At 35.8% G+C, this 13,653-nt stretch overlaps 1 protein-coding gene across 7 annotated transcripts in view; it reads right to left on the reverse strand.

Annotated features, from left to right (window-relative positions):
* Positions 1-4,978: 4,978 nt before the first annotated feature.
* Positions 4,979-13,653, reverse strand: part of AP3S1 (adaptor related protein complex 3 subunit sigma 1) — a 34,649-nt gene continuing 25,974 nt past the window's right edge. For 5 of the 7 annotated variants that reach the window (XM_059833694.1, XM_059833693.1, XM_059833689.1 and 2 more), the window contains one exon: positions 4,979-5,620. In XM_059833694.1, the coding sequence (XP_059689677.1) occupies positions 5,492-5,620 (129 nt within the window). In that variant the 3' untranslated portion in view covers positions 4,979-5,491. Of the gene's footprint in view, positions 5,621-11,875; positions 11,912-13,653 lie in introns of those variants that run through there. The other 2 variants (XM_059833692.1, XM_059833690.1) reach the window with 1 other exon arrangement.

A 13,653-nucleotide genomic window follows, 5' to 3' on the forward strand; every position in this document is an offset into this window, starting at 1 on the left:
AAACAGTATCTGACATCAAGTAAAACAGCACCTCACTTGCGAACGGGATGGCTCTTGGAATCATGACATATCTTTGCTGTCCTGACAAACATCAGCAGAACACATTATTGTAACGACTATTTTGAATGCAGAGTCCATTCCAGTTTTGCTTCGCTCTGCGCACTTTTGCAGACCGCTTGGTCAAATTTGCTGGGATGGGCCTTTGGTGGAGAAGACGTGGGTGCTGCCTACCATGGCTACACCAAAAGCAAGTTTTTTAGATGCACACACAGTGTACTGATCATGCAGGTATCCTGCCATATACATGGGTCATGCAGGTACCCTGCAAACATCTGAAGCTGTGAAATCCAACTTGTGTCCCACAGCAACTCTGCTGGTTGAGTGCTGAAAATCATACCAGAAGAGGGTCCACGGATTGGACTGTGAAAGCCAAAAGAAAACAGGGAGACCACACACTTGTCCATCTAAGCAGTTCAGAGTCATCATTACAGGCGTGCTTCTACCTCCGGCTCTGGTGACACGTTTACAGTCCTGTTCAGAGAGAATCTGGAGGGAGATTTGCTCCACTCCTGGTGCAATCCTGTTGGCTGGCTGGACAGCAGAGCCAACCCAGAAAGCAACACTTGGAGCCTGTGTGTGCTGCTGAGTTTCAGAAGAGCCAAACTGGGCAGGAAAGCAGTGGAATACGGCACAAGTGTGCATGTCACTCTTCCTTGCGGGATGGATGATGGATCAACTCAAGTGCCTCTAGCACTCCAGCCACAGGCAGACTCAGTCTGCGCAAAGAGGGGACGTCTCAACCTCCGGTTCCTCCCCAGTCAGACCACACTCTCACAGTACTCCTAATGCACCACAGGGCCAAAACTTCCACAGACAGGAAATCTGGCTGCTAAGCTGACATTGCAGTGTGACTACCTTTGCATCTCCACCCATGGAATGGAGGTAATAACACCATCTGAGCTCATTGAGCATTTTGGGGTAAACATTGAACACCAAAAATTGCAAGGACAGATCATTCCCTTAAATGAAAAGAGGAAGAGAGATTTACAGTTTGTTATAATCATAAAAGTAAGTAACATTTTTTTTCATGAAATTAACTGTTCACCTTCAGTCTGTTTTGGCAGTACTTGGCTGCTTTCCTTGCTCCTAGTAAAATTAGGAACGCTCTGCGCAGAAGTTGAGAAATGTATTTTGTGCAAGACTTAGGCTCTGTTTTTCTTTAACAGTTATAAACAGAAAATTATTTGTGACATTTTAATTTACAGTTCCTTCAGTATTTTATGCCCTGCATACACTATAATTCGGTATCAAGTGGCTTTATGAGGCAACCCTTAGAACATTAGCAAGTTCCCATTTGGCTGTCAGCACAGGCCTAAGTAAAACTCAAGACTAATTTTAGCATTTATTGGAACATACTACTAGAAAGAAAAGATCAAATGTGCTCACAGGAAGACAGCATCAGTTTGAGTTTCTAACTTAAACGAGTTTCACCTATGCAACAAGTGACACTTCCCTCCACCCATTCCTGTCAAGCAGAATAAATCAGAGCAGCAAGATCTGTTTAGGAGGAGGAATTTTGTATACACTTGTAATGTGGCAAAATATTCCCTTTTTTCAAAATATATTCAAAACAGTGCTTCACTATTCAGAGAGGAGAGGGGAGTTCATTGACACAGTACTGTCTGTGCTGTCAATACTGCAGACAGCATCCTCAGCCGATTCTAACATGAGATACTTCTTTTAGCAAAAAAAAAGAGTAAAAAGGTTTTTTCAGCAGTACTCATTGCCCCTAGCCCAGGGGGAAAACTAGCTGCTCTGTTTCAAGACTACGGAGGCAGCTGGGAATGCCTACTCCCTCTGTGGAACTTTTATCCTTTCTGCCCTGTCTCCATTTGTTTAGAAGAATCCATCTTGCAAGAAGGAAGAAAATCATGTCTGCTCCACATGGGCCTTCAGAGAAAGTCTTTAGCTTCTGAAAGGAAAATGCTTCCAACACCTTTCCTCTCACTACTTGAGAGGGATTCTGTAGCCCAGAAAAGAGTTTTTCTTCTCAAAGACAAAAAAATTACTTGCCAGAACTCACAGGTGCTCTCACGGGCTCATCACACTTAATCTTCTCCCCTTTACCAAGTTTCACAATAAATATCTCTGAATTCGAAAGGCCTATTTCATGAGAAAGACAGTCACAGTTCAACGACAAGCAATCTGAACAGCCACTAGACCCAAGCCTCAAGCTTCCTTTCTGAAAGCACTTCACCCTGCATTCCCAGAATAGAAACAAATGTAGAAAATACTTATCTTGTGAAATATCGGGACAAGTAATCACTTGTGATACAGGGACCTTCTGACAATAGAACAGGAGGTGTGGGGAAATGCAGGAAAAATAGATTAGTTAAGATATCCTGGAGGCTTAACTACTAATTTGTATTATTAATGTTACACAGTCTCCTTAAAATTATCTCTGTGCATGATTTATGAAGTACTCTCAAAAAGTAGCACAGATAATACTTACTAGAGTTAAACTGCTATGATCACATGAAAAGTTTTCTCCCCAGAGAATTTGACTAGCAGAGAAACTGAATAGAAAAGAAAACCTACGCAGGAAACCAACATGAGGTGTTGCCTCAGATACCGTAAGTACCAAATAGTCTCAGCTACTGTTTAATAATGTTTCATTTGCAGTTCTAAGAAATGCCCAGAGTTAGGAAAAATGGTTTTCAGTGACTCATTTACACATGCTAGCACCCTGATGAACGTCACTTCCCTATGTGGGAAGGGGTCTATGGAAGTGGAGTATTGCAAATTAGTTGCCAGGCTTCTGCAGCTAAAGGATGACTCAAGATGACCTCTCCTCCTTTTTAACAACAGCTAGTGAGAAAGAATGATGTTATATACACACACACACATATGCTAAGCAGGTTTTTTTTGCGGTTACAAAAGCATTAAAAACATTTAAATTTATAATCAAGACCTCAATCATTTACAGCCCACAGCTTATTTCCATTTTAAATCCTAAGCAGTAGTTAAGAGAACACTGGTGAAATCGGAGAGAGATTTCAGAAGGAACATCATTCTCATAAAGGTGATGAATACAAGCAGATCAGCATTTTGGAAAACTTCTGAATATCCGCAACACAAGGCAAGCCCTTAGAAAGTCAGGAGTAAAAATATCATTTCCATCATTTCTAACAATGAAGTACCCCATCTTCCTTTGACTGGTTTTAGTTTAAGGCCTGGCAGTGTCAAATGACATGGTAAGAGGATAGTATCTCCCCTGGCAAACTAAAGACACTCCTCTGGCAAACGGGTGGCAAATAGACAGGTTCAGCTACCCTGAGGAAACCCACATTGCCATACCATCTGTTTTTATTTAAGAAAAAACTACTACCATTCAGGCTTTCTGTACAGTGTATCTTCTGTGTGTGAGAATTTCTTTGAAAGGAGTGCAATTTTACTGTGAAAATCTGATAAAGAATTTCTTCCCATCCAACGATTTTCTAAGTAAGGAAGCTCCAGTTGTTAGTCACAGTCTTGCATTAAGTATTTGCTGGCCAGTCACAAAACAGAGAAGCTTCTTGAAAAGTCTGGTGTCTATGGAAGAGCTGTCCACAGAAGAATCCTTTCCAGCAGAAGCCACGTTGTCAGGTAGGAAAAAGGCAGTATAAACAACAGTAATGCAAAATACAAAGCTAAAACAACCAGTGGGATTCAAAATAGTCATATAATTGTTAAGAGCTAAGATCTATTTCACTAAAATGAAAGAAAGCCTGGCTATTGATAGGTAAGACCCCACCTTAAACCCCACCTGAAATTTCCTGAAGCCTCCAACTAAGAAAGTTAATGTGGAAGAACAAATATTCTTTTCAAGAGATATGGAGAAGGTAATTCTGTTTTCAAATGCATTTATAAAATAGTGTTACCTGATGCTTATTAAATGTAATATGAACAATATATATGAAGTTTCTTCTCCCCCCTCAAGAAATATATTAAAATTCCTTAGACTGTATCAGATTTTCTAATTCAAAAGTAATTTCTCTTTTTCTCTCTCAAATGCTCTCAAAAGACACCAATGATAGTGGCTATGGATCAAACACAGAATGTGATGTGATTCCAAGTTTATCCTATGGGGTACGTCTTAACACCCAACTCAAAGGAAAAGAATGCTTGGTTTACATCAAATCCAAACTTCTGAAGTAACACAGGACCTCTCAGACTAGTCCTAAAATGTGTTGTCCTTGATACAATATTATTGTATTTTCATATACAGTATTAACTGCATACTTTTTTGGAGAAGAAAACTTTATAGGAATTCTTAAATATCCCAATGATATTTTTATTATTCATTTAAACAGAGTTGTACATCACACAGAGCTTAAAAGCGTAATTATAAAAACCAGCCACTAACCCCCTTTATTTTTTTTAAATCACAGAAGAGTTTAAAAGCTGAGCAACTGACACAGAGGTGATAGCATCTAGGTCTTCTGAGGTCTTGACAATACCAGTATCTCATAAATCTAATTCTCCAAGTAGAGAATCACAAATGTCACCAGGCACAGAGGTCCTATTAAAGTATCCTCATTTACCCTTCCAGAGTGTCTTTCTGTATCACACTACTTGATACATCCACATTTACAGTTCTGAGCTGCCCAATCTCCTCAGCCCATTCTGTACTTCTCACAATACACACCACAACTGCAGAGACCCTTTTTCCCAAAACAAAGTCAGACCGTCAGGGAAAGTCTGTCAGATTGTGTAAGTATCTTCTCAACTTCTATATGTAAACAGAGGTCATCATATCTTCAGTAAAAGCAGTTTTTCCTTCAGAATAATAATGAACAGCTTTTGTGAGAAATGTAAAGGGCCAGTATGGTCAACACAACACCCCCCCGCGTAATTCCTTCAGAGATTAAACTACAACATTAATGCTTGCTACAACAGTATTTATATATAGTCAATTGGCTCCATGAATAGGAAATAACATGATTTATTGCAAAGAGTAGATTTCAGACAAACAGGTATTCAGAAGTTCAGTTTGTTATTATTTTATTTAAACAAAACAAGAGTTTAATGTTTTCATGCAACATTTGCACTTAAGTCTTAAATAACCATGACAAACCGCAGAAGTAGTTAAGGAATGCACTAATAATAGACCTTAGTGAATATACAAAAAACTCAGCATTATAGGTTATACAAAGTAAAGAACATCCTAAATACTTTCCCAAAATACTGCAGCAGCTGAGACACAGTGATATGCCTTACAAGGGCACAGGAATGTAATTTATAAATCACACAGGAACTACCCATTTCCTTTAATTTCACGAACAAGACAAAAGCAACATTCAACTCCACACACTGATTTTTCAAATTATGTCTATACAGTACCTTGAGTTTTATCCAAATAGTAAAAGCTAGACATGTCATTTATTTAGTAAACAATTATGCGGTAAATCTCTATTACATTTCTTCCTTGGTTTTACCTGGAGTAGCCATGTTATTTAAAAGAGGGCAGGTTTGGCACTTTTATACTGATGTCACCAATATTAATATTTCTTGGGATCTCTGGCAGATTCATATTCTTTACAGCTGAAACAGCCCGGGCTGGAGCTCCTGCTAAACCAGCCTGTGTATAAAGTGAGGAAAAATGCAAGTCAGGCAAAGTTGGTCACAAGAATATTCACTAGCAATATACACAGACAACTAACTTCTCAAGTATTTCCATGGTTACACAATTAGAAAGACCAGATGGTAATTGTGTTTGGAATGAAATGGGTTATTTGGAAATATTAAACCAGAAGGAGAAAACAATTCACACATTCCTTTTTATATGGTAAAACATGTAATGTCAACTTGATGGAAAAGTATGGGGGGAGGAACAGGAGGCTTATCCAAGCGTGTGTAATGGGGAGGTTATAGAACAGACAATCTTGAGGTATTTCAAGTCCAATATGCTGTCTTTGCCTTTTACCTATTCTAAAAGTTCACATGGTTCACAGCTGACTAACACTGGTTACAGTTTCAGAATATGTAACCTCAAAGTAACAAACTACTCCATGTCAGTTAAACCATATTACTTATCTAAATGAATATATATATGAGGTAGTTCAAGGTGGCTTAGCCTAAAATGAAAAGGATAAACACCTTGCATTTGTGGGTGATAAAGAGCATGCAGAGAGATCATTTCTCTAGACAAACTGGAGTAATCTGTAGTCCCACAGTATCTAATTACATGCTAACGTATCTGCAGCCCCCAGGCACGCTAGAACATTCTATAATAACCTGGTTATGTCAAATTAAACACTGAAGTATCTATTTTGTATTAAAGTCCTCTACTGTACGTAGTCTCTCTTCATTTAAAGCCAGAGCCTTTCTGTATAAATATGCAAATTTTACAATATAGGAATAGGTTCTTCACTGAGTTCCATTCAGTTCTGTTTTTTAGATAAAATAACTGCCAAGTTTACACACTAGGGTATATTACTGAAATGCTAACAAAGATGGTTTACAGCTCAGAGGTCTGAAGACATACAGACATGATCTTTCCGTATTGCTTCTGAAGAACGGCTCTCCAAAACCTTGTTATTTTAAGGACTATTTTAAAAAGGCCAATAATTAAGTTGTTACTGTATTTGATGCTGTGTAGAAAAGGTACAATTCATTTTAAGTACAGAAATGTTTCTCCTAAAAGTTCAGATTCTCTATGTATATTTAGAATTAGCTGTGTGGTTTTACTTCAGGTTTGCCACAGAAATGTAAAAATCATTTTTGTTCTTGCTGCGAAAAAAAAAAAAGCCTGGAAGATTTTTAAAACAGAGCTCTTATTTGCAGAAAAAGACATCATATGCCAAATTCTGTGAATATGTAAAAAAACTAAGTTTGTATTTTGATGTTTTAAAAGTAGGATTAAAAATATTCAAAAAGAATAAAAACCACAAAGTGATTTTCAGAACTACTACAGTTATAGAGTGTGGCATCTTGCAGGCCCAGTAAAAAGGAGCAATCCACAAGAAACAAAGCAACATGCTAAGAACTGGTTAAACAAAAGACTAAACCTGTAGAAAAGGAAGGTCTTTCATTATAAGAGTGTCAAAGACTGAAGAAACCAGTGCATTTGCAGATAAAATAATTCTGAGCAAGAAATACAGCAAAGCAAAAGAAGAAAAACTTCTGGAAAAGTTTGTGTCATTTGATTATTAAACAGTGTTGGTAGGTGACTACTGCTGAAAGTATAACCTTTTCAGATTCTTGATTTTCACTGAAATTCATGGCAATTACAGGGTATAATTACTGAGAAGTACACCTGACTTTTGGGGTGTCCACCTCCACTACTGCACAAAAGGAGACTGACACCCCATATACTCCTCAGACAACAACTCTACTTTTTGAAGGCTGTCCAAAAGTAAAATTTCTCCCTTTTACTACTTTTTCATAAGAAATAAATGTAAGGTCAAATTAACGTAAGGTTTCCACTTAAAATCCTACCTACTGTTCTCCTTGTCCCTTCTAAAGTATAACACATAGTAAAAATAAAACTGATTAATGTCTCTGATTTTGAACCAAACCTTTTATATCATGTGGAAAGGCTAAAGCATCATAAATCCCTATATTTCAGTCACGGGAGGATTCCCAGATTCCCAGTACCAGGAACAGAGACCAGAAAGCCATGCATCATCTGTTATAACATCCCCCATGCCAAACACTCATATATGAGACACACCAAAGTTGGGAAAGGCATGTGGGGTAGAGGAGAAAGCTCGGGAAATCTTAAATCTCTAATGCAACCAAATAATTTGCTCACTTTGGCCCTGACATAATCCAAATTATCGGTTCTCAGAAGAACAGACTAAGTAAAACTAAACAGGTGCAAAAAAGTATTTTCAAAGCCTCTTCTTCCTTGGTTTCCCTCAACACCACCAAATCTATCAGGTCATTCACTTCAGAGGCTATTACAGTACCTTCATGAAGGGGAAAATCTGGACCTAACACTAGTCGTGTTAAGAAATGCAAGCATGCAAAATCTGCATCCCTGAATCTGCAATATCTCAAAGGAACAGTATTAGATACTGGAATTTCCTCCTATTTATTAAAACACAATGCAGAAGATATGAAGCCACTCAACACTGTCCTTTTATATTTGAGAACTTGGAAACACTAATTTGACATCAAGAGGTAACTACCAGTGAAGTTTTATCAGATAAAACAATAAATGCACTTCCTTTTTATTTGGTTCTATCTGTCAAATTCTATATTCACTAACTGCAGAAAAATTCTTTAAGCAAAAGTGGGTTTTGTATGTAATGTAAACTGTTTTCCATAGAGAAGATGAAAATACTAGTAAAGTAGTAACAAAAGCAATGAATTATACAATTTGTAACTGAAACAATGGGAAACGAGAAAAATATCTTAAGTGATGGACATGGGCCACACAAACAGGCATGGCTGGCAATTCAAAAGAGAGATGCTTTCTAGGTGACTAGGATGGAGATTCCTTACCCTAATTTAATGAAAGTTAATTATTCTTAATGGACAAATAAAAGTTTTAGTGCAACTGGTCATTATTTTTACCTACCTGCAGCTATCCTCCTTACACAGACTTACAGTCCCTGCCTCCCGCCCCAATGGCATAGGATACAATGGAGACACAATTTAGAATTATTTAAAATACCACAATTGACATGACCATTGCCCTTCCACCCCCCTATACAGTCATGACTTCCAACAGTCACGTTTCATGAGGACCAATCTGGATCAGGATCAGCGAAGATCGCTGGCAAAAGTACTATGAATTTCTGATTATCTCTTTTCTTGCCAGCAAGATTGTCTTTCACTATCATATGCTGGAGTAGAGATTTTCAAACTATTACATTCTCTTCTCCTGTAATTCTCTTTATTAAGTGGGTTTGTAATTCAATGTATACATGATATGCATAGCAGAATGCCATTTATCACAATTAATGTCAACCCTATCAAGCACAATACAGTCATACAGTATTTCTAAGAGAGAGCAAACAGTTCATAAAAAATGTCTAATGGATCAAATGACTGAAAAGTACTTAAACTCCCCAAACTGGATAACTAATGTATTATTTCAAATGCTATTATATCCGAATGCTTAGCATTCCTTTTTAGCATGTCAAATGGTGAACTAGTATGCAGTTCTTCCATTTATTTATCATTTCTTTTACAGAAAGTCAACTGTATTTACAAACACAAAGGTACTACAAGAAGTACTTCCAGCCCAGTGTGCTTTTAAGGAGTTTTATAGAGATACCTGATTAAAAGAGCCATCACTGTAACATTGAACTGGACAAGTTTCAACTGCCTTTTTTATCAAATAATTCAGCAGGTAAGTTGGTGAGGTGCAAAGAAAAAACTCTTTCACTTGAAAAAAACCCAAAACACGTAGCAAGCTTTAAACATGCAGTGAATGATGAGTTGTCTGTCACAGCGAGCAAATGACTTAAGCAAGTGAAAATGAAACTTCTTAAGACATATTAATGAAATTTCAGAAATACAGTACAAATTGCATACAGCTGGTATTACAATAAGCCAATACACCACATTTTTGCCACAGCTGCTTTGTATTCTCAATTTCGTTTCTTATTGAAGGTTGTACTTTAATGTTGAAACGCTGTTTATTAAAATTCTAGGTTCAGTTACTGCAAAAAATTCTTGTAAACATGTTAATATACTTTTACAGTGAAAGAGCAATGCCACATATGCAAAACAATAATGCTACTTTAAAGATTGAAATAGACACATTAATAATAGAACTTTTATTCTACTGGTCCTAGTCCAGTATGTGAGAAATATAAGCTGTTGTTAGTTTCAATTTTCTTCATTATTATGATCACCCTTTCTCATAATGCCCCACTGATAACTTTGTATGAAAGCAATCCCAGAAACACTGTTCTACTCTTTAAAACAAAATTCAGATCATTTGGAAAAAGTATTGCACATCACAAATGTAGTTAATATGCATATACAAATAGAAAAAAAAAAAAGAGATTCAAACCACCATCCCAAACAACTCTACACAGAACTAGCTATCACTAAAATAAACATATAAAAATATACAGCCTACTGGAAAACAAAATAATGAAGGCTAATGCTTTGCAAAATAAGCCACCCTTTTCCAGATATTTTGGAGGTACTAGGACCTCTCTGCTGCTGGTGTTTCATACCAATGCTTCTTTCCAGAACAAGTATGACTTCAAAGCAGCAGGGTTATGAAATCATGAAAGGATGCAATACATAATATAAAGGAATGATCATGTCCCCTGCTTATGAAGTTAAATAAATGAACATAATTAGAGAAAAAACAAAATGAAGTCTGCAAGTATATCAAAATGAGGCCAAACAGATAAGAAGACTTAAGACATACTCTTAGAAATTTTAAGCACTTGAATCACAAAGAGAATAATGGATGGGAATGATTAACTATTTGTTTGTTTGTTTTTCATTGCCAGACCCAAAAATAAAAATAGAATATGTGTGAGCAGAACAGAGAAAAAGAAAAGTAGCTTTGCACAAATAAAACTAAAAAAAAAAAATCTGAAATCAAGCTCCCTACTGTTACAATGAAATACAGATTATATGTTACAAGTGTTGACATATTAGGCAGAGGAAGGTCATTTGCTTGATTTTCTTCATGTGCTATAGCATACTTCAAATTTAGGTAAATGTATCATACTACCCAAAAATATTTTTAACTAATGCTTTACAACTTAGTGGTACTAAATCCAATTACAAATTATATTTCTTAAATATTAAAGGTATTACATTACTTTATGCTAGAAAGATAATGTAAAAAGTAAAGAGCAAAACTATTCATGAATTAAATAAACTTCATCTGCTTAAGATTTCAGCTATTTAAAATACCTGCAGTTTGAATACACAGATACTTAAAACGAGTGGAAATGAATTTTGAAGTACTGCAATTAATATTTACTGACATTCAAAGTGTTGGGCTGAACTAAATGTTTCAAATAGCAAATGACAGGGGACAATGGCCATAAACTGAACTTCAAACTTACATTTTCCTCCTCCTTTTTAAGTTCCTTGTTAATATTCACATTCAGTGACTGCAGTTACCAAGATATCTTAAAGCAAAATCCAGTGATTCAGATTGCAGGCGCAGCAAATGTACATCTGAAGTTGTGTACATGCTGACAGCCCTTCTCATTTTATGTTTGACATACTTAAGGTTGAAAGATCAACTTCGGTATTTCTGCATCATCTTTACAAAGTGCACTGCTAATTTAATTCTGTAGTTTACTACAAACTACTACTATTGTAGTTTGCTGGTTTGTTGGGTTTGGTGGGGTTTTTTTAGAGTTTTGTTCACCCGAAACTTATTCTGAAACTTCTCTTTGCAAGCAGGTAAAAGTTCTTTGTTTTCATTTGGAAATACTAAATGGTGAAGCAAAAGATTTCATATTACCTATTTTAGATTATCAGGTACAAAATTCTCCCAATACGGAAGCTATTTCTATTACATCATCATATCATATTTTGTTATCTGTGTGTTCAATTTTTATTCAGATTAGTTTTGCAGGTTTTTTTGTTAATATTCATACAGTTCATATTCCTTTGTTTCTTAAACAATGATACAAATAAAATTTAAATTCTAAAATGCAGAAGAGAAATAAAATAAAAAATATGATGTCAATGGAAAGCTAGTAAAATACACTATAGCCAATAAAATGATGAGGGAACTACAAGAAACTAGCACAAAAAGTAGGCTACAAGGACTAGTATGGGTATTTTTACACATAATTTTTGAGTCTGGCCTACATAATTTATTGCCTTTGACATCATTTTGCTTTCCCTTTTTGTTAAAAGTACATTTTTTTCTAAAAGTCAGCAATACCTTTGTCTACCTGTCCTGTCTGGGAGACTGAAAGATAAAGGTCTGTAAGAGAGAAGAATGGAAAGAGCTAGAAAGATCAGGAGGTTCGGAAAAAATGAGGTCCAACTTAAAAGTCTAAATCACACGCAGTTGAACACTCCAAATAGAGAAGAGGTAGCCCAGGTTTACCTACAATACTTCCAGAGTCTCTGGATAAAATCCCAATGACCCCTCTCCCAAAAATTCCCTCCCTCAATCACAGTGATCCTTTGGCTGTAGGAGGACGGACCAGAAATCCATTCACAGATAAACACTGAACTGAAAGGTAGGGAAATGCATTTAAGACAACATTTCTCAGGGTAGAAATAGAATTTCCTTTGTAGCCCATCTAAGCAATATAAGAGCTGAATCAGAAATCAAAGCTAGGGACTCCCTCATAGTGGTTGAAATAATTAATCTCTGTTGAAAGCATTAACAAATCCTTTGCGTTGATAACTTTGCTCAAACATTTGTGAATTTAATAAATACATTCAATCTTCTTCGCTAAATTCTAACTGAAAGCCTGTTTAGAAGCCTAATACGTAACTAATCAAATACCTGATGTCAAACAGCTAGATTTTGTACATTAAGGGAAGCCAGGTGGGCACAATACAACTTTTAAAATATTTCTGAAAATGTAGCTCAGTTACAACTTTATTAGCTTTATCATTTCAGCTATAAAAGAAAAGGCAATTTAACCTTAAAGCAGCTATTTTATGGATGCAAGAACTATGTATGATGGAGGTCTAACAAGCCAAACAGACTAAAGCAAGAGTGCTGTGGCATAGGTGGCAGTCCTATGAACTACAGACTGTATCAATAATTTCTAAATTTAAAAATTAATTATTATTTAAATTAAAGAAAACTAAGAATATCCACTAGTTTTGATTTCTTAGTGACCAGCATTCAAAAATATTATTAAGTTATTACTGATTTTGATTTGCATGAACTGGATTTGCTTTTATCTTGAAAATACATGTTCAGGAAAGACATGTTGAAAGATTTACAATCTTGATCAAAAAGACAAAAGGAAAAGAAATAGCAATCAGGAAACTTCTGTGGATATACATGAAACAAATGATTAATGATCTGAGGAAACAGTTACCAGGTATTGTGAAGTATCTCAGCATTACAGTAACTGTTAAATTTGAAAACAATTAGTCACTGAACTAACAAAAAAAAAAAAAAAGCATTTGTGGTGAGTAGACTGTGAAATGTTCTACTCCATCCCAGTCACCAAGTGTTTTAATTTATCACTGCTACTTCTTTACCTTCTATAATTCATTGCTGAATGTAGAAGAACAAGTTGCTATTTGCCTTGCATATGCTCTGAGCTCTACATGTTTTTTTTAATATCTTCTACCACCTATTTTTATATTAAAAACATCTTAAAAGAAAGAATGACTTACTGATGAATAATGGAAAACAGCAAGTATTGCAGCTGGCTGCACTGAATCAATGTGTTTCAGATGACTAGTCAGAGACTGGTCTACAGTTGATTTGGTAACAGAGTTCACATAATAAAGAATAAATACCTTAATTAAATGTTTTTAGGTAAAACTGATATGCACATAATACACGGTAGAACATAGCTGCTCAGTAAGGTCAGCTTTTGGGACATTGTGTTACTTTTCCATCAAATACAGAAAAATATATGTACACAGAAGTTATTAAAATATAGTAAAAATTTATGAGAATAATTCCAAATATTCATCTCTATGATCAGTGGCCCATTCTGAGTTTGAGAAAAACGTTAAAATGAACAT

Source organism: Gavia stellata, chromosome Z (assembly GCF_030936135.1).
Source record: "Gavia stellata isolate bGavSte3 chromosome Z, bGavSte3.hap2, whole genome shotgun sequence".
In the NCBI taxonomy this organism is placed as follows: domain Eukaryota; kingdom Metazoa; phylum Chordata; class Aves; order Gaviiformes; family Gaviidae; genus Gavia; species Gavia stellata.